At 37.9% G+C, this 22205-nt stretch overlaps 1 protein-coding gene across 5 annotated transcripts; it reads right to left on the reverse strand.

Moving 5' to 3' along the window:
- Positions 1-85: 85 nt before the first annotated feature.
- On the reverse strand, positions 86-21786 carry SPDL1 (spindle apparatus coiled-coil protein 1). 5 transcript variants are annotated; one of them, XM_030459307.1, is made up of 13 exons: positions 21667-21786; positions 19846-19915; positions 17956-18131; positions 15109-15285; positions 14617-14811; positions 14178-14327; positions 13480-13578; positions 12538-12648; positions 9829-9969; positions 7965-8074; positions 6804-6991; positions 5680-6013; positions 86-822 (listed from the first exon to the last, which is right to left on the reverse strand). In XM_030459307.1, the coding sequence occupies exons 3-13, from the start codon at positions 18112-18114 to the stop codon at positions 672-674; spliced, it is 1815 nt and encodes a 604-aa protein (XP_030315167.1). In that variant the 5' UTR covers positions 18115-18131; positions 19846-19915; positions 21667-21786; the 3' UTR covers positions 86-671. The 5 variants fall into 5 exon arrangements, with proteins under 5 accessions (XP_030315167.1, XP_030315169.1, XP_030315165.1 ...); XM_030459309.1 differs by lacking the exon at positions 12538-12648; XM_030459305.1 differs by lacking the exon at positions 86-822 and having other exon boundaries at positions 5484-6013.
- Positions 21787-22205: the final 419 nt, after the last annotated feature.

The following is a 22205-nucleotide window of genomic DNA, read 5'->3' on the forward strand; positions in this document are numbered from 1 at the left end:
TTGTCTCCTAAAATCACAATAACACACAAGGTATGCAATTTTAGATTTTATTGAGTAGAATTTTTGTTTGGTTTTTATTTTAAAAAAAAAAATCCTTTCTACAAAATACTTCACGTCCCAGTCAAAAAGTCTGACAGCATTAGATAATTATTTTCTCAAATACAATATTGCCTACTTTTTATAGAGGAAGAAAAAGGTTTTAATTTTAGTACAAATATAAGCAGTGAGTGTCAAAACAATACTGCCTGACAATTAATAAAAAGATTCATATGCATCTTTGCAGTAAGGTCAATATGAAAGGTAACAATTGTACATTAGGGGGAAAAATGTTAAGAACTCTGAACCCAGGGTAAAAAAAATTAGGAGCTCATAACTTAGTCAAGTTGTAGACCCCTGTCTTATCATGTAGTAAGACTTCTGTAGCAAGTACTTATCTTTCACTTCAGCATAGCCCAGGGCTGCAAACCAATAACATGTGGTGTTTACAGACAGATTCATGACAAGCCAGGGAACTGAGCAGGTGACCTCTGGCAAGTTAGGATATAAACAGCACAGCCCTGATAAAACAAGGCAGATCAATATTTAAGTTAGGAATCTCTACATTTATGTGTGACCTAAGTTCACACAATATTTCCTTCTTATTCTTAAGGTTCCTTCCAGAAATGTAAGTTTTATTGCTGGGCACATTGTGTTTCAGAAGCTGTCTTGGAAGATACATACAGAGTTGTATATTTTTTCTTTTGTGTTTTCTTCTCAGTCGTGATTTTATTTTCTTTCTTATCTTCTTTTTCCGTAGTCTCAAAACTGGATTCAGCTGTTAACCTATAGGCAAAGCAACCATTCTAAATACATATTTAGTTATTAAACAACTGGGTTAATACAAGGGTTTTAAGCAAAACCAACAAGCCAACTGGCACACAAGACCATCCATAGGAGAAGACAGTGCAAGCAATGTTAAAGAATGAAATGAAACAAAAATAAAGCTTTTTTTTTTTTACAGTCCCATTCACATTTCATCTTGTAGCCTTCCACCTCATCTTTCTGATCTGCTGCAGCACTTGTTAAAAAAGGTCACTGAATGTATTAACTTGTTGGGATCAGCCTTAAAAAAATAGCAACTGCCACACAGATACATGAAGTCTACATCACAAAAGGACAACTCACAGTGAAAAGTCTCAGATACAAAATGCAACCATGAGTTCAAATGTTTTGCTTTAATAACACCAAAAGGAGGACTACACTTTGCAATATACTGCTTTCCAACTTTGTGCAGAAGTACTACTGCCTTTACCTTAATGCCTGCACATATGAAAAAACTTCTTGGAAAAAAATTTTCAAGCTCTAAATTACATCACTTGTCCAATGACAAGTTTTAATTCTTCTGTCAATGGAAATGAGAATACAACTGTCACACTGCTGTTAAAGAAACAAGTTAAAAACAAGATTTAGACTTCTGAGTTCCATGAACTGCTTGGCTTATTTAAAAATTTCTTAATAACAATCACATCTCTAATGACAAACTATTACACACAATTACTTCCACAGCAAAACAAATTATGGAAAATGAAGTCCAAAATTAAACATCCCTTTAGATACCAACATAAATGCTATGCTGATTCATCACTGCATCTCTCAAAGCAATCTTCCAGTAACACTGGGGATTTCTAGTGATAGAAAGCCTCCACCAAGCAATACACAACAACCTACAGCTGCTTTCAACCATCCTTTTCCAAAGAACAGCCTCTTTCCCAGTTCTAAGAGAATTGCGATATGAAAACAGCCAAAGACTGCGAAAGGAACTGTAACAAGATGAGAAATTTAGCTAGATTGCCATCCCCACCCAACAAATATACAAAAAACTTTTCCTTACCCATTGCTAGCAATCTGCATAGTTCTTCCAAGCACTGTCAATAGACTAAAGAGGAATATGCTTTGCTGTGCATCTACCCTAGCTCAGTGTTTGCTTCACCACTTGCTTAATAGCAAGTCCAAGCCTGTAATCCTGATGGTTAACCCTTTTCTGTCTGTAGGCAGCTCCTTCCATTTCACATCTGCCATCATTGCAAGAAGCCAATGTAGCTATAGGAGCCAGTTACTCCGGGAAGGAGAAAGTCATGTTTTTAGTAATAATCTTTTGGTTAGTGTTCAGCCTGGAGTAGAGCTTCTGCTTCTCTAGCAGCTGCCAGTTAGGGGTGCAGAGCTTGTGTCTGTGCATCTGTTCCTATAGTAGATTCTCTTCATTTGTCCCTCTGCTTTTCTTCCTTAAAACAATCTCTACACAAGTCCACCAAAATCATTAGGGGCCAAAACTTCCAACAAGATTCCCTCTAAAATTTGAGCAAAGTTAAGAACTCAAACCAAAGGCCAAACAAAAGCTCAGCAGACAAAGTGTGTTCCAAAGGACCATGATTAGATTTCTGCAATAAATTTCCCTTTCACAGGATAAGGTAATCTGATTAGTGTATAGTGTGACATGTCTGAAAATCAAATTCACATCAGACATGTCACACTGTTTCAATAAATATAATTTATTAAATGGATAAAAAAAATATCTTAATGCTTTGAATGCATACTAAAATGCTTTGAATGCATACTAAAACATTTATGCAAGTCAGCACAAACTAAGCTTAACTTCGTCAAACTGGGACTGTGTTAATAAATACCTTAAGGAACTTAGAGGACTGACACTGAGTTAAAATGAAATAAATGAGCCATTTCACTTTACTAAGCTACACTTTGACATTAGTTATAGCTTTAATCTGGATCAGCAATAGATGGCCATGATTTGCTTCACTTATGAAAATCTTAGATCGCAGCAGTGAGGTAGCCAGAAACACCTGAAGATTCAAATAGAGCTCTACTGCAAAAATGGAAAATCTAATCAAATAAACTTTTCCTCCTTTATTTTTTATTTCTTATAGTTGGCCTGCCTATGTTTCATGACTTATTATTCTAGATCTACCAGTTGTTAAGCCATACTTCTGTTACTTCACTAAATTTTTCATAAAATACATGTTTTGCTAGCATGTAACAGATACATCTACAGGCTGCTACATATAACAGGAGAAGGGACAAAGTGAATGAGTTCAGTTAACAGATTTACAAGTTGCGAGCCAAGCATCACATTGACTCTGAGTTCAGCCAGCCCCTTTTTTAATTCTTTTCTACCAACCATTGTGACAAAAAAGGAGCAGCAGAGGAAGTGTTATCGACTAACATTCCCCATCCTGAATCACACCTGCCCCACTCAATGAGAAGGAGGTAGAATTTGGGAATTAAGGAGTGACAACAAGCCTGGGAAGAAGGACTGGGGTGGAAGTGGTTGTCCTTTTTTTGCTGTTACATTATAACTGGCAATGAATTAAACTTCCCAAAATCATGTCTGTTTTGCCTGTGACTGGTCTTAAGCTCAAGCTTCTTCAAACTTCATTTCTTTACCATTTTTTTTCTTCCAGCAGCAAGATGAAGCCCACCACAGTCCTTGCACCAAGCCAGCTCACACACAACAAAATGACACTGCTGTTAATGGGTGAAGTGTCAAACAAGGAAATGGATGGATCAGAAAGATGAGATGACAGTTAAACACTTTTACTTAAAAAACCCCAAAACTTATGAAACTTATGTAATTCTGTCAAGATCTCCTGCTAAGCCAAAGAACTACAGGCATTTCCTGTTCAAGCAAAATCCAAATGAGGTAGATTCAGAGTATGTAATCCAACTGAATTGAAAAGCAAATACACTCTTAGGCACACAAGCCCTTCTTCTAGCTCCATCTAAAGTACACAGCTTCAAGTCTAAATTCAAACTAAGTTGAGCAGCAAGGACTGCAATCTGCTATTTCAGTTTCAGAAGGGAAGAAAAGCTTTCAATACAGAAGTATCTTTTTATAGAGCAGCTGCTCTATAAAAATACATTCCTTGTATTCAGACAGACTCTGGCCACATCCATCACAGAGCAGCAGAGAAAAATCTTGTAGTGTTTAGAAACTAGATCTCTCAAATAGTCAGATTTTATTATGATTATCTAGTTCATAATAGGTCAGGGTTAAGAGAAAACTCAATGTTATCTTACCTTCATTATTGAGAATTTAGTAATTCATTAACACAATCAGAAACAAGAGCAGAACCTTGTCTGGATTTGTCTTTTGCAGGTTCCTACCATTCTTGAATGCAACTTCTAAGTTCATATGGAATTCTGTGGCTTTTTCCTTGTGTTGATGGTTTAAATTTTTTTAAATTGACTGATTTTTGTTTTATTCCTTATTCAAACCAACAATAGGTACAAGATAAGAACCTCCCCTATAGGCTATGACCTTTTCCACTTTTTTCACCTGCTCTGTTTTCTAACATCAACCCCATGAAATAATTTCCCCTTTTCACTCTCACTCTGGTAAGTCTACTCCTTCAGATCATAAAAACTGTATCCCACAGCTCCCTGTTGACATACACTGGTTCTCTTTCCAAAATAAAGAAATAAACTTCTCACATCCAGGTTACATGCCACCTGTTCCTTTTTGTGTACAGAACACATTCAACTCACCATTGCTAGATTACCCAGTCTTTCCTCTCAACTTTCAACCACCCATATCTGACCTCCCTGATCCTCATTCCTCAGCAACAACCCCTGCATATTTTGCCACAGGCCCTTTAACTGCTGTTTGTGCCACACTCTTTCCAGACTAATTCACTTTCGTTATCTGAAAAGTATTAATTACATACAATGCAACCTTGAATAATTGATCTGAGTGTAGAAGTATCAGTCCAATTACTTCTGAATGCCAGTAATTTTGGCTATACTATACAGATTGCCACAGCTCCTCCTCAGCCTTTGAAACTGTTGTCATTCTGGATTCAATAAACACATTTTACTAGTAGCCATTAGAGAGATGCTAGAGAGTTGCAAGCTCAAAACACCTGGATTGTCCCCAGACTTATTTTTCCTCCCCCCAAACACAGATTGAGTATGTTCACTATGATTATGAGTATGAACGGAACACAACAGCATCAGCTGGAAATGTCAACATTCTTTCTGCCAAGGTAAAAAGAAGTGGAGCTTATTACTGCACTAAATTACTTAATCAAAAAGTCACTTAAATTCTTGGTTCAACAGAAAAGCACTGATCTTAGTTTATCAGTTGTGTTTCTAGTTACCACACATTCAGATTTTAGAAGTCAGCTGACAACAAAACCAGCATTATCGTCTATTCTATTGTACAATGAAGTTCTGTTTACCCTATTCAGTTAGAAATTAATTAGGTGATTTTCAGGCTTCTAGCTGAACAGGAAAGATGATGAGGGCTGAAATTATGTATGAATTTCCTCTGCTACTTTGATTTGTAACCGTTGTGCAGCAGCTTTGAAGGGACCAAGAAAACAGTTCTATTGCTGAAAAACAGCGAGAAGTGAGTGAGCTGTAACTCTATCTGCATACCTTAAACATTTTCAAGTAATGTTTCCAAAGACTGTTACACAGTTTCAAGAGTCTTATTCATTAGTCATCACTTTAATCTTTCTAAAAGGTTTTAAGAGGTTCAATGTAGGCAGTCGCAGCTGAGGAATTACACTGCATGCAAAGCTGAGGAAATAGATGAAGAAGTGGATAGCATAGTTCATGCAGCGAAAGAAAAGAGATGCAGGTCTGTGCTGATTGCCTTGACCATAGACAGAAACTGACACTGACCTGGGGGCAGGTGAAGTCAAGGAATTACTTGAACTGGATGAAGTAAAGGCATCTTCATTCTCAACTTTAGTTTTAACTCTCTTCCTTTCTCTCTCAGGTTCAACCATGTTTTTCACTGCTTGAAGAGCTATACTTATTGGTGCTTCAAGAGCATGTTTGTTTTGAGAAGCATCACTTTGATCCAAACTCTTGGAAGTCATCTTTGTTTCTTCCTTACTTGGCAGTTGAGTGAGAGCAGCTTCCTTTACTGAAGCATTTTTGCTGTCCAAGTATTCACAAGTACTGTCCACTGGAATCTTCTCCCTCTTCTTATTTTTAGTGCCCTTAAGTAACTCTAAGAAAAAAAGACATTTACTTCTCATACAGAAGTCAAGCTCAAGTTAACTTGTTCACAAACACGTAAGTACAAAACTAATGAAGAACATTTCACACAAGTAAAGAGAAAAATAATTTAATAGTCACCTTACAGCCCTTACTGCATGTAATTTCATACAATGTTATCAACAAGTAAGCATTCCAATAGAAGATCCTTAAAAAAGAAATCTGTTTTTTTCCACCCATTCTCCCAAGGCTTTTCATTAGATAGTTTGAACTATATATTTATATATTGTCATTTACTTTATTTCCATTTTGGAGGCTTGAGGTCAAGCTTCCACAACTAAGATTTTACAATTAAATCCTCTAGATACAGACAAGTATCAAAACAAATTCATTTATCTGGTTCCCCATTCAGCTTCCTCCACAGCCTACAAATTTGTTTACACATGAACCCACATATCAGTTGTTTCTCAGGTAGGCCTCTTGTCCAAACTTAATCCATTTTAACTTCAGCTACTGAAACTGCTTCTCCTCTAGATGCTTTGCACTTATTACAAAGCTGCTGTCAGCTGCCTACATTCAGAAAGCTGATACTTCTCAGAAAGATAGTGTTCCTGTTATATAAATCACCTCCTAATAATTTGTTGTCATCCACTTAACATTTAAGAACTAAAGCAGTCCTTTGAACATGAATTTATCTTTGGAATAAACCAAGCACTTTCCTGTTCAATGTTGTTCAACTTGTTAAGGTTGAGAAGACCAGGTTTTGTTTTTTGTTTTTCCCCACATGGAACAGTAGTATTTACCTTCAGGTTCATATTTCATTTTTAGCTCATCCAGCATAACTCTCAAGTTCATGTTCTCACTCTGACAAGCTTGCAAATGCCTCTCATTTGTGAAGAGTTTCCTTTCAACTTCCAGAACCCTTTGGCTCTCATACAGAGCTTTCATCCTCTGCAAGGAGAGTTCATTTTTCAAGGCCTCTGTTTCCTTGCTAGGATGGGAGAAAAATTAGTCACACTTGGTTATTTTTTTTTCAGTAAAGCAACAAGTAAGATGCCAACTGAGCATTCAGTGACTTCACATAAAATATCTGCACACTGGTAGGAAATGAAAGGGACATCTTTTTGTACAATGAAACACTTCAACTTTATAGAGCAGTCAGTTCAGTTGCCAGACATACTGCTTGTTAAAACCAACACTGTGCACTAAATAACACACACACGCATGTCTAACTGCTTTGAGAAACTTTCCCTAACCTACAAATAACTATTTAATCAGGATTTTTTTTAGTTTATGTATAAATTAATATAACTACTTCTATAACAGACAATACAAGCTATGCACAGAAGTATTGCACTCAGAGTGACCAACAAAAAATAAAACAAAACCAAAACAAAAAATCACTACATTAATACTCAAGTGCATGCCCTTGCCTCTGTTTCAGAGGCCATGCACTTTCACAGCAGCAGCACTGAGTCACCATTCCACAGCACTCCTAAGGGTACCCAGATCACCAGTTTCTCATAATAGCAACAACGAGGGGACAGACTTCCCAGGAATTCCCACAGCATACCACTGCCTCCTGCTGGAAGTACAGTATTTTCCTCTTGTGACTAAACAGTCTTGAGGCCAATCACTATAATTTTTCTAATATATATGAAATTCATCAACCAAAGGCCACATCTCAACCTAAAAATCCAATAAAACATTTCAAGTGTTATTATCTGGCTCATATACATAGCCTATAGACTTAGGAATCTTCATAGTTTCCTTACAGATTATTTTTTCAGTTGATAACTACCTTGAATCTAGGAGTAATAAAAATTTCAGAAAATGAAACAGTGAGCATAGTTGCATAGTCAGTGACCTATAACCAGTAAAAAAACCAAGGAGAATAAAATCAAGGAGCTAGAAGACAACCAGACTACAACTAACTTCTAGGCCTCAGACCACTAAGTACTTACTTGGAGCTCTCAAGTTTCATCTGCAGTAAGTCTGCATAGTAACCATCTTCAGACTCCCCTGCTTTTGAGCTGCTACTAGCTTTGGATTCTTCCATATTCTCATATAAAGTCTGATAAAGAAAAAATACCAGGTTTTCAAGTAGAGACCTTCCATAAACACATTAGTTAAGTCTTCAGGACACTTTCTCCATCAATTACTATAGATAAACGTCTATAGACGATAGAGGCATTCAAACACAAGAGAGCTCAGTCGCTTAGTACTTCCTCATTGGATACAAATGTCAAATAGCAGAAACTGACAATTCTCTCATTCATTGAAAAACACATCAAAATCAAGTTCTCCATTCCTACTTTTCAAGAAGCATTTCAGAATGGTTATCTGCTTTACTTGAAATTACAGAGTATTTAGTTAAACCACAGGGAAGCTTTTATTTCTAGACTTCAGCAGCTGAACCTAAAAGGCAAGGAATACAAACCATGTTAATCAATAATGAAAATCACAAATGTGATGTTCTGGTGGGCTTGGTTTGTCATTTTCTGAACCAGCTCTGCCCAGATTTCAGCCTGTCCAAGAGATAGCATGGGTTTCTGTCAGTTGCTGACTACAGGCACTTTTGATAATTATTTGAATCAATTTCCTGGAACTAGTTATTTATTATAGACAAAAATAAAGACTGATCAAACTTACATGTGATAAAACTTGTAAAGCAATCAAACTGTCTCACTTGCTTAATAAAATGGATTAAGCCTAGCTTTATGCTACTTTGGTTAAAGTCAGAATAGAGGACACTATCCTGGAAAGCATCATCTTAAAAAATAAGCTAATACAATAAAGTTTAAATTTCAAAGCTGTGATAAGAAAGAGTCAGTCAAGCTGATAAGTAAGTAAGTAAGGTAGGTTACAGTTTTTCATTCTATACACACAAACATGAGTAACAATTACAATAATAATAACATTACAATAGAACATATAGGTGTTCATTGCTCTCACAAATTACGGACTGGATGCTAGCAAGTTGCATAAAAGGACCAAAGCAATTTGTTCACAAGAATTATTAAACAATTTAAGCTTTTCTAGGAAAGAGCACACTTCAAATGCAAAAGTAGGGCACATTAAAGTAATAAATATCAGAGATATCCAGGATTGCTGGACGACTAAGAAATGATAAAACCTACGTAGACACAGTGTAAGGGGTGAGTGTCAAGGAGATGGAGTTAGGTTCTTCTCAGTGGTGACCAGTGATAGGACAAGGGGTAATGGGTGTAAATTGGAGCACAGGAGGTTCAAGTTGAATATCCGGAAAAATTTTTTTACTTTAAGGGTGACAGAGCCCTGGAACAGGCTGCCCAGGGGAGTCGTGGAGTCTCCTTCACTGGAGACATTCAAAACCCGTCTGGATACGTTCCTATGCGAGGTACTCTAGGTGGCCCTGCTCTGGCAGGGGGGGTTGGACTAGATGATCTTTCGAGGTCCCTTCCAACCCCTAGGATTCTGTGATTCTATGATTCTATGACAGTGAAAATGTGAAATAGTTACTTCTTCAGAGATGTTATAGCTCAGTGAGCTCTGACCAATGAATTTAAACATGACATGTAACTATATAAAATATGAAAGTTCTACACCCTGGAAGAGAGAACAGACTCCACAGTCATGCTTGGGTGGTGTAGTATTTTCTGCTTCTCTAAATTTCAGAAGCTTGTGCTCTCCAGCAGCAAAATAGAGCTTTGGCCAAATAAAAGTCTGGGTAGCCTTCAGATCCCTTTTCAAACCAAAGGACAGACTTCAAATAGTTTTCATAATTATGCTTATCCTCATGTTTTCGCCTCTGATTGTGACTTTTCCATATAAATACAGATCACATACCTTAAATTTTTCTAGATGCCTCACTTTCATAAGAAGATCTTCTATCTCACCGTTCTTTTGTTCTAACATGGACTGTAAACGTTCCAGCTGCTCAAATTCTGCTTGAGAACCTTTCATCTGTAGCAGTGTAGCCATTTGCAGCTGGAAAAAAAGGAACAAAATAGTCCCTACAATAAATACTGAGTTAAGTGACTGAAAATCTTGGCCTCTTCACCTAAACAGTGAGGCTACTCAGGCTTCATAATTCTAACCCTGATGCCTAAACTCCACAGTCTTCACAACATAAGATTCACCATTAACATCACAGGTTAACACTAAAAGTCTTTAGGACAGCTGAAAACCTAATAAACTAAAGAGCTCTGAAGTTTCCCATGGTTTTTTGTGTTGACTGAGGAACTGTCACAGTTGCTAGAATATACTAGAATATGCTGTCAAGGACATACACAACATGTCATACTCAAACTATGAACACCAAGTCAGCTAGAGCCTAGCTTTAGTCCAGTCTTCTTTATCAGAGCTAAAAATGAATCTGTTGATAACTTGTCACTTGGGAAAACCTCTAAGTTGACCCACAAGTTTGAAAACCCTTCTTTGCAGTTCTGATTCTGAGGCACAGTTAAAACTAATAATATTAATCCATTAAAAATGGATTAAAACTAAAACCACTAAAACTAATAATATTAATGCCTTCTATAATATTAATCCAAGCATTTCAGTTGCTCCTACTCAGTTCAGTGGAACACATCCTTTCAAGCAGAGGAACACCATCATTCATTACAAAATAAGTTTAGTAAACAACAGTCCTACATTTAAATCAGATTTTTCTGATGCTGTTCATATTGATGACATTAATACATTCATGTAGAAGCTATTTTAAAGAACTGTTATTTCAACAACTGGAGAAGCAATACGAAACTCCAATAAAGGAAAGATTTAACAGGGTATTTGTGGTAACAGAAATGTAGCATTTTCATCCAGTCATTATGGATCAGATAGCACTATAGCACACTTGAAGCTATCACAAGGACAGGAGCAACAGAAATTAGCTAACAAGAACAGAGAAAGTAGAAGAGCATTTACCCTTCACAATCTCCTTCACCAAGTAAAGAATACTTATAATTCTGCATGCAGACTATAGAAATATACCAACATGAACTCAGTTTATACATGACATAAGTGAGACAAAATTTTAACCTCCAATGGCTAACCAGAACTACCCTTACATTTTACCAGCAGTTAGGTAACTACCTTTTTACCCTTTCACTTAAAAAGACCACTTGTCAGTAGTCAAAACTGCAAACTGCAAATTGTGGTTGATAAGCATAAAAACAAAGAACAGAAACATTAAGAAATTGGAAGAGATACTTTGGGCTGTGGGAAATACAGACATGGTAAAACCTTCACGGGAGTACTACTTACTGTTCAAGAAGATCTTTAGCAATTTGACATTCTGACAACTACAGCTATAACAGTTAACAATGCTGTTGGTATCAGATGTTCAGACTGAGCTTGACATGCAGCATCACAGTGCAACACAAAACAGAGGATTCTATCAAGGATTTAAGACAGCAGCTTAAACAAAACAGCTGTCCTAACCACCTATCTCCAATATTGATAATAGATATTATGATGATAAGATGTAAGACATTTATGGGGCAAAATTAGTTCAAGTAGAAATTCAAAACAACACTACAACAGAGATAGCAACTTACCTCACACTTTGAGGAAAACTTTCAGTATTAGCAGTGTTTTAAACCTTTCAGTCAGTATGACTGATTTACACTCACATTACAGGGAGAATGCTTTTCAAGAAACTGATCCTACACAATCATTTCAGCCACTCAATACTTCAGATCTCAAGGTCATATTTTAGTAAAAGAGATTATTGTTGCTGCGTCAGTTGTTTGTGTGCTTGAAGAATTGTTTCATTTATTTTTCAAGCTACTTCACAAAAACTAGGTAGCAGAAACCTATACTTCAGTATTCCTTATTGTCATCACTCTTCATGTTTAAGCACTCTTCTCAGACAGCATGAGTTGATCAAAACAAAGGGATCTACTCTTGCATTGGGAAATCCTAAGACTAACATGGAAACTGTTGACAGTTTTGTAGCACCCCACTGACATTATCTTTTAAATCAGTTTCTGCTAGCTAGTTCTCAAAAGTATTAACCAGACTCCCATCCTATGGAAGCAGCCTAAACAAAACAGTTACAAAAGTTACAATTCATTCTTGCACAAAAATAGAGAGAAGGAAAATAGACAGAAATAAGAAAGCAACCCAGAGCAATTAGCAGACACATTAGAAGTCTGCCCTTAATTTTACATTTGTTCCTAACAGCCATAGTTAAGAGAAATAATTCACATACCACATGAATTAGATGAGACAGTAAAATGCAACCTGAGACAAACTGAAGGCCAGATTGATGGCAGTTGTACTTTATTTTCATCCCTTTAACAACTATTGCCACAATAAGCATAGTGCCTACAGCACAGCTTAGCTTTAGGATAACCTAGATAACACTGTAAAAGGCTGATGTACCATAACTGTTAAATAGGACAATGACATCTCACTTGTTACACTCCCACATCCCTCCCTCTGCCCAGACTACTGTATCCTAAAGATAATGAAATCCCCTAACCTGTGTACTAAATCATTGCCTTAATCAGACCCCCAGGAAACCCTGGAGTATTACAGTAATGGTCATACCTTCATTCTTTGCAATTGTTCTCTAGTGAATGCATGCTGTTTTTGTAGTGACTGATATTTTATTTTCACACTGATCAGCTGCCGTTCCATTTCTGCCCTACGGTCTTCCACCTACAGAACATTGTGAACAATTATTACTATGAAAATTACAACACTTGTCATTTGGATGACAGGTTTCATAAAATGTTACACAGCAATTCATATTGGTTCTGCAAACACTGACTTGCCAACAAGGGGACTTGAGAAAAAGTGCACATTTCCTTTACCTCTGAGATAAGAATGAGTAGACAGTCCTGTAGCAGTTGAAGCCCAGCCAGTGAAAGGCAGACTTATTTTATTTCTTTGATATCAAGGTTAGTTACTTTGTTCCTTTGATATAGAAGTAATGCAAAATTTTCTATGCTTCAGTGTTGCTGTTCAACAGTTTTTTCCATTAGCAGAACAAATAGTTAAAAAAATTAACTGCATACCAATTCAACCCATTCTCTGGGTGCTGTCAGCAAACAACTTCCTAGTTTTAACAACATTTGACTCCTATTCAAAGATCCTCACATATGCTCAAAACACCCAGCTAATGTTTTTAAAAGACAGAATTTAACATCTAGTAGTTCCCATCCTATCTTCTGTATTAAAGGCTTACCAGCTGAACAGAACTTTAGAGCTAATAGTGGCAGAAAGGTCATGAACCCTCAGTCCCATCTCCTTTCTTGACAACCTTTAATTGATTCCATTAAATTAACTGACTCCTCAACTCCAGCATGCACAAAAAAATTTTTCCTTACATCAGTTCTTAGATATTGAACACTGAAGTGGTGTTCAAGGAACAAATGCACACCAGCCAGATAAGGCAGAGATACTTGAGTATTATTTCCTATATTGCTCTGAGAGTATTAAGTAATTTTGTGTCTCCAGTATATTCTCAGCCATGTGGCATAACTGTACCTCAGCAAAGAGAGAATTGCCTTTACTTGTGGGGTCCAAAGATTGCTGCACTGCATGATCCAGCTGAACCTGAAGCTCTTGATTAGCTTCACGAGCTTTCTAGATTAAAGCAAAGAGGATATTAGTCATTTAAGCATCTGATGTACTACACACATTAATCAGATTGTATTACCTCTTCATTTCCTATGATTTTATCACAGCTTATCTTCTACTGCAGCACTTAACTGTGCATACAGTTCTAGTCCCCAAGAGAACCAATTCTGGTTTACTAAAAGGCTTTACATTACACTTCCTCTTAAGGACAAGAGCATAATTAAAACCCTTAAAGGAAAATTTGGATGTTTATCAACTGGATTAATGATGGAGATGTTGCTGCACTATTTAGTCACAAAACCTCTACTCCCCAGTATAAAATTGTCCAGATAACTTGAACTAAAAATTAAAATTTTATCAGCAACCTGTTAGAAGGTCCTGTTACAAGGCAGAATACTGCAATGCGAAGGACATCTATACACAGCCTGCCACTAAAGGATGTCAGAATATTTAGCAACAGGGAACACCAAAATGACTCATCATCTTTTTTCTTCCTTCTCTTTTTTCCTCTTCCTCCTCAGAACTCCTCCAATTTGACAGAAAAAGTTAGGACAACTTGTGAAATTTAGATATCACCTACCACTGCTGAGTAAAATTGAGAATACCTGTAGTGAATTACAGTAAGAAAGAATTTCCTTCTCCCTCTCTTCTTTTTCTCCCTGCAGACGCTCCAGTTGATTACGCAAGTTACTGTTCACAAGCTCTAATTGTTCTTTACTGTACTGCAGTTCATTCAGCTTCTCTTCAACACTGGCCTAAACACAACAACCAAATAGGAAAGAAAAAGTTAATAAAATTATTGGAAGAAAAGCAGGCCCTTATGTATCAAACATGTTTCTTAGTAGTAATTACTTTGAATTCAAATTATTACTGTGAAGAAGTTGTATTCAAGCCTACTTGAATACACTGTTTAATTTTTTCTGCACATTTTCTTAATCATAAGCCAATCACCAGGAAGCAACATACACAAAGCACGTAAAAATGAAGTGCACAAAGTAACAGCATTTTACCTCCCAGTAGCCTACATTCCTACTAGTCACACACCTTGACACTTTCTAGTTCAGCAAGTTCTATCTGAAGATTAAGCATTTCTGAAGACATGGTCTCGTGTACACGTTCAGACATCATATGCAGCTCTTCTGATTTGGCAGCAATTATTTCCTTCTGATGATCCACTTTGTGTCTTAATTGTTTCTCTGAGAGTCGGGTTTCATCTAGTTCAGCTTTCAGATTCTCCAGCTTAAAGACAGTTGACAACTATTTACAACAAATTCTTAAAAAGCACAATAATTTTTACTTTGTTCTAATTACAGAAAACATGACAGAAATACAAATTGACTATCAACTTTGAAAATAAGCTTTGAAATATGATAAAATTCACCATAACACTATGCAGTTCACCAAAAGCAAAACCAACTCCCACATCTTAAAACTATGTATCAGATTTATTTTGATAGTAAACATTCATTTTAAAATTAAATACCTATTATTTTAAATGGCAGTAGCAATATTTCAGCTATATATTAGTTGCCAAACCTTGTTTTTAAGGTCACTGATTTCTTGTCCATAGACTCTGGCAAGCTGTTCTTTCTGTTTATCCAGTTGCATGTTTTGTTGTTGCTTTAGGGAGTCACATTCAAAACTCAAGCTTTCCAACATCCGATTCTTGAGTTCAATTTCTCTCTGAAGAGAGTATTTATCTTGTTCAAATTTCTGAAAGAAATAACATAATAATAAACATAGATGTAATATTCAGAAATGCCTGGGCAACAATACACTAAATTCAACCTCAGAACTAAATGCTTAACACACACAGCTCATTCAACCTTTTTCTGATGCCTCAATAAGGGAGTTGTCATATCCATGCTTAAAAGTCTCAACAATAAACAAAACACCCAAACCATACTGCTCCAAAATGTTCTGACTTAATTTGAATGTGTAATAATCTCTTCTTCCTGGAACATGTACACCTCTTTGCACCCAATATGAAAGGTGTAGTCATCTTCTCTGGAAGCATCACCAAAGAAATTTAGGAGGAGGCTGTGTCCCCTCACCACTGTGGAATCTAATTACCTTTAAAACTGTTATGGTCCATCAAGCTGCAAAAACAGCTCAGTTCAACATTTGGTAAAGACATCTCAATTATCTACTGTTTTGTCTTAAAACCCACCAACCCTTCTAGACTGAAGAAGGACTTATTAATCAGCTTTCCCTCTATGCCTAACAGGACATGTTTTGCTAATTACCAAGGACTGTTTCATTTTACTTTTCCATCCAGCCAGCAATTAAAGAAGAAAAAAGGCCAAAAATTAAGTCTTGAAGCAGAAAGAGTACAGAGAAAATGTCTGGGAGTACACTGCTGCCCAGATCTAACAGCAATAAAAACCTAGCATGATGTACCTACAGACTTATACAGAATCATACATAAGATTTTTCTGAAAGACTCTCATGCCTACTGTTAAAACTTACACTAATGTTGACAGTTATTACTTTGTCCCTCAGACTCCATAGAATATAACAGATTCAAAAACTCCAAAGAAACTATTGGATAACCACAGTACCCCCACAAGCTGTTGTTCTACTCTCTGGAACCACACAATTCCTTCCCTCAGCCTTGAATGCAAATTACTAACTCATCTGGTTCACACAAGTACAACTCCAAACTTCACTGCAGCCTATAACATAGGTTTACAACCTACAGGCATAGCGTCACAACCCATCAGGTGCCATCTCAGGTTGTCAACAGAAAATTACAATCCTTCCTTTTCCCTCAAGCTTTCCAGCCATCTCTCCTGAACTCAGTTTACTAATAGGAAACTTACAAAGATTACTGATTAGAGTTCATTCAAATAGCAGAGTGCTGTAACTCTCCAGATGTTTAAAAAGCAAAACACACCACTAAAGAGACTACAACAAAACCATTAAATTTTGGTTGTATCACAAGAGAAGGAAAGAAAGTACAGCCAGAAACAGACAATATGAAATGCTGTATACATGAATCATCAGCTAACTGAAAACTAACAAAAAAGTTGCAGAGTTTATGAAAAATGGAAGATATTTTTCCCAATTGGAATTTTCTTGCACAACTACTAGAACACTGAACTAATACCTCTATATTTCAACAATATATTTCTTTCCTGAGCTGTAAAGACACACAGTAATAAATTCAGAATCCCTTGGTGTTTAAAAAATATGAAGACTCCACAACAGAAGAAATCAATTTTACTCTTGCTGATAATGTTCTTTTTACAGGTTGAAGTGACACAAAGCTTGCAGGGGGAGCATAATAAATAGGAATTGCTGAACACAGCCACAGAACACATATGCTCTGAAAGATTCACTTCACCACTTAGTATCCTTTTTATCTTAAAAGTAATTAATCCTACAAGGTATTGAACACTTGATGCATAATTACCTATGACACCCTGTCCTAGTTTGGGCCAGGATAAAGGTAATTTTCTGTCTTGTACTTCTGCCTTCAGCTAGCCAAGTCTACTGTAAGTAGCTGCACTTGCTGAAATTAACAGCAAGTTTCTCAGTCAGTGTCTGCTTCTGGGACTGATAATACTCGATGTTTATAGTTACAGCCAGAGAATGGTGTGCAGAACCAGGGACACTGCTCAGTTCTGAGGAACATCTTACCCTCCAGAAGGAGAAAAAGGTCCCACCTGCAGCCCTCCTTTGGAGAGGAACAGACAAGATAGATGCCAAAATTAACCAAACTAAGTATTCTACCCCATACACATCATACTAAGGATAAATCTGAGGGAACACAAGGGTCAAACCCCTTCCTGCTTCCCTTTCTTTGCTTCAGCATCCTGGGAAGATTCCATCCATTCCTCTGTCTGTGGTTCTGATCCGTGCCAGCCTGAATCTGTGTGTTCCTGCCTCCAGCTCCTGACTCCAGGAGCCTGGACTTTCCAAGGGCTGCCCTGCAGCTTCAGTGGTGACATGAAAGTTATTGGTGGGAGTGTGAGAGTGAGAGTTATTGGGGAGGGGGCGGGGGGGAAAGAATGTAGTATCAATTTTCCTGTATATTTGTATATATTTAGTAATTCTTTCTTTCTATCATTACTCTTTCATTAAAGCTGTGTAGTTTAGTTTCCCACCCATAAGTCTCTTTCCTTTCTTTATCAGGGAGGAGAGGGGGATTAAGAAAGAGCATCTGTTACTCAGGGCAGTGTTAAACCCTGACACAGCCCACACTGGTTACAGAAAATTATGTTCAACATCATAGAACAGAGATAAAAAGCCTTCTCTGTAAATACTTCAAGTAAAAAAGTTCATTTAAGTTGATCTAGACTCTAAAAGGCATTTAAAACAAAATAGTTACAGTAAAACAAGTTCCTAACTGCTTTTGTCACTCAAAGTTTAAAACATCACCTCAGTTTTCTCAGTCAGTTCCCGGCGTGTTTGATCCAACTGATTCTGCACTTCACTCTGGGACTCCAATAAATGCAGCCCATACTGTGCCGCCTTTCTGCGCTCGTTCTCTGCTTCCTTCAGTTGGTGTCTAAGACTCACAACAGTCTCCGTCTCCATTTTTCTTCCTTTTGTTACTTCAATATTGCAAATAAATTTATTAATATAGCATAGAAAGTTAACAGAATTAATCTGAACAAAATTATTTATTTCCTTTCTTACTCAGGATATGTGGATATATTCTTTCATTAGCTCATGAAAAAACAGTGCTGTGAAAATTGTTTTTTTCTCCATAAACTTGGCTACCATCTTGTCCTATGCTTTAAGTGACAGCATAGAGGAAAAAGAACTCCTGTGTTCCCAGCCCTGTTTCCTAGCACACTAGAACCAGAGTTAATCTCATGTAGAGCTGTTTTGCTATAGACACTCAATAGAAGATGAGGAAATAACCTTGTAAAAACAAGTTCATGCATATGGCTGACAATATTTGTTGGGTTATTAGAAATAAAGCCACGCTAGTAACAGCAGTAGTGTATACAAGTAACTCTTAATCATGTTGGCAGCTCTAATAGCAGGATAATTTACTAATAACATTAAGTGGGATATAGAAACAGATAAAGGTAGTTAAAGGAAAGAGTCAAAAATAGAACAGGGATATTAATTTTAAGTGCTTAACAGACCTTAATCGAGTGTTTTCCACTTTAAACTTAAATCATTGGAGATAAACTATTTGTTAATAACCAGCTCTATCACATTTCAGCAAATTCATCCATTTCTATCTTTTGATTATAACAGAAGTGAATTTTGCAAAAGTTTGACAAAATAAATCCAAACCAAAGTATTTTAATAAAAACAAATTCAAACATGCTAAGCTTTTACAACTGCTTGCTCCCAAATCAATGAAATCAACACATTGCAAAAAATTTTATAAAGCCAGAAGTAATTAAACAACTGAGGCTTTTGAACAACATAAGACATGAGTTCTCTCAGGATGTATGCAGTAAGTGATATACAAATAGAAATTTACAGTCCAGTTTTCAAAGCTGAGCCTCCATTTTTACATAATTTCAGAAGCAAAGTAATTCTTAATTATCTTATTGTGGGGTTTTTTTCATGAACAATTTTGTTGTTGCCAGTTCTTACTGGGCTACATATATATTCTCCTTCTGAATGTCACCAAGATGCTGGTCCTAAGAGCAAATTTTGCAGCTTATCATAGAAGAGATAATTTTTAAGAGCCATAAATGTAGTGGGCTGGTTGGTTTGTTTTTTTGTTTGTTTGGTTGGTTTTGTTTTGGGTTTTTTTGCTTTTATTCAGCGTGTTTATCTCCTATTGGAGTTACCCTTACCCACCCTTCCCATAAAGAAAAAAAGTAATTTTAAGATGCAGAAGTTCATCATGCCTAAATTGTGCTAATTCCTTTCAGGGATACGAGATGTAAATTATCAAATTCTGTTTTTAACATCTTACATCACCTGTGGTTATGCAAGTTTTATAGCTACAAACACAATTAATCCAGCCAGCTCTTAAACTTCAGTTTTTCATATCTAACCATTGCAATGATTGAAAAAGCAGTTTTGCACACTTAGGCTGAAATAAACCAGGATAAGGTATTCTACATACCTCTAAGTTAAGTTTATTAAGAGAACAAAGACACAAACTGTACTTCTTAATATGCTGCACAGCAAACTAGAGCAATACAAGCATACAGGCAATCACCCTGGCAAGCATTTACATCAAACAGAATTAATCCTTCTTCACTTCATAAACCATTTAAAATATAGAAACATAGCTCCATTTTCTAATCAAACAAGAGTATTGAGGCAATATAATGATTTGATTGCTCCTACCTTGCTAATTTAAATTTGAGTAACACCTTCAGAAGTCCATCTAACTCTTGACTGTATTCTCATACTTCACCTTTAAAAAAAAACCAAAAAACAACCAAACAAAAAAGCAACAGTTATCCAGTCTGATTAAGAATAAACTACCATTATAGAAGTCCTTCTTTGCAGTACTTCTCCAAAGAGGCTTAAAGCCTGTGACTGTCTTATGAACATGCCGATCACAAGCTTAAACCCCATTAAAATGCAAATCTTATTCCCATTTCAGTTGAGACAGCCATCAGATAGCTTAGAAACAGTCAGATCAGACAACGGTGCCAAAGGATAGAAGCTCTGCAATTGGCCTGTGGGGCAAGTAATCAGGCTACACCCAGGGTCACCCCTTCTTCCAGCACTCAATTCCTAAAGGCTTGTTCGGGGATTTTGTCTTGCTCCCTCCTCAATTTAATTTTAATGCTCTCCACCAGTTTGCAGACAGTACCTTTAGCATCTTAATAAATTAATTACTGGCTAATATTAAAAATATCTTAGTCTTCTATCGTTGAAATAAGTAGGAAGGGAGAAACGGTTTTCTACTCATCCGTTTCTTGCCAACTACAAGGGAAAACACTGAGTGTGGGTTTGGGAGCACAGACATCCTCAACATTTCGTTGTCAGTGTTGGCTCAAGTTAATCAGATAAATCCAGGGGGACTGTTCATAAACCTCTATTGTCGGGAATTGCCTGCAATTTACTATTGCCGACAGCTATATATTAAAAATAAACATTAATAGATGAGGTTAAGTAAACTACCCGGAAAATACTGTTTTAAGGTACATTAAATAGGTGGCAGGTAAGCAAATAAAAGGTGAAATAACAGAAATCAGACTCCATTTACAATAGTTGCTCACTTTGGGCTAATTATCTTCAGTCGTTTTAGGACAGAATCTAAGCGCTCCACACTTTGATTATTCAACCACTTAATAAACTCCTTGATAAAAATAATAGGGTAGGATATTAAAAGGCATGCAAGCTGTCTTGTACTAATACATAACTCTTCTGCACTTCCCAAGGGTCATATTCAACATCTGCCTATGTTCTGATCTATTCATGAGTACCTACAGTTTTCTGAGCACTAACACAATCACCAAGACAGTTTCTGTTCCTAAAGCCAGGCTTTCCCTTGCCATACAGGTACGTTCAGGCAAAGCCCCACTCTATAAGTCCCATTTCTTCCCCTACCTCCGCTGCACACTCAAGCGGACAATCACCTCAGTCAGTCACCTGCCACAACACACGTTGCTGGATGGAGAAGTATTACAAAGAAAAGCGAAAAAAGAAAACAAACAACAAACCCAAACAACCACCTCAGAATACAGCCTGGTCGTTCAGTCACCAAAAAAGACACCAGCAACCAGCCCTGTGGAAGCGTCGGGCCGACACGTTACTCATCCCCCGGCAGCGTCTGGCAGAGGGGCTGCTTTCCGCAGGCCCCTCAGCCCGACCCTCAGGGGCAGGAGGAGCGGAGAGAGAGAAGACTCCCCTTATTCCACTTAACGCAGCATCTCTGGGCCTGCGGGACAGTAAAGCGGCCGTTTCCACCTGAGGTACCAGAGGAAGGCACCGGCAGGGCGGCCCCGCCAAGGGAGGGCCCCGAAGGCCGCAGAGTCCCAGGTACCACTGCACATAAGGAGCTGACGGGACAGGAGTTATTCTTCCCTCCCGGAGCCCCTCCGCCTCAAAGCACCCTCCCGCAGACAAGGAGCGGCAGAGGGACAGACAGAAATGCCCAGGAGCAGCGGGAGCCCCGTTCCGCTCCACTCCAGACCCTCACTCACCACACCTCACCTCAACTCCCCTGCCCCAACCGTCGCTCCGCACTTCTAACGCGTCTCCGCGGCGGCGCCGCCCCGGATCTCGCGAGAGGAGCCGCAGCTCCGGCCCCGCTGCCCGCCACATCAGCGCGCGCGGGGGCGCTGCCGCCGGTAGAGGTGCGCGTGCCCAATGGGTGGTAGGGGGAGAGGGGGCTATGAGGCGGCGTGCGGCGGGCGGGGAGGGCTCGCCGTCGGTGTCTGTCAGTGTCAGCCAGACAGTGTCAGCCACCACTCCGAATCCCTGAACAGTGTCAAAGGGCGGCTGCTCCTCTAAGCTTGGCTTGTGGGCGGGCAGGGAGCTGGCGTCGAGATATGAAAAATTTCCTTAAGCGAAGGGGAAGGCGCTAAGGTCGCAGCTCGTTTCCAGGTCACAGCCAAACCCAGCAGTCTGGAGGTATCCAACACCCACATGCTTGACTCCAGAATCACCCGCAGTGCCACCTCGTCCCAAGAAAGCACACAGTAAGTGAGGAGAGTCAGAAGAACATAGAGTGCCACATGCAATCCAGGAAA

Source organism: Calypte anna, chromosome 13 (genome assembly GCF_003957555.1).
Source record: "Calypte anna isolate BGI_N300 chromosome 13, bCalAnn1_v1.p, whole genome shotgun sequence".
In the NCBI taxonomy this organism is placed as follows: domain Eukaryota; kingdom Metazoa; phylum Chordata; class Aves; order Apodiformes; family Trochilidae; genus Calypte; species Calypte anna.

Excerpts from the sequence above, each read along its gene's own strand:
- SPDL1 (XM_030459305.1), bottom strand. The coding sequence starts at position 18,114 with ATGGAGACGGAGACTGTTGTGAGTCTTAGACACCAACTGAAGGAAGCA. Across the intron at positions 14,812-15,108 it reads TCAGTGACCTTAAAAACAAG|CTGGAGAATCTGAAAGCTGA; the intron begins GTTTGGCAACTA and ends ACTGTCTTTAAG. Across the intron at positions 9,970-12,537 it reads AACAATTGCAAAGAATGAAG|CTGCAAATGGCTACACTGCT; the intron begins GTATGACCATTA and ends CTTTTTTTCCAG.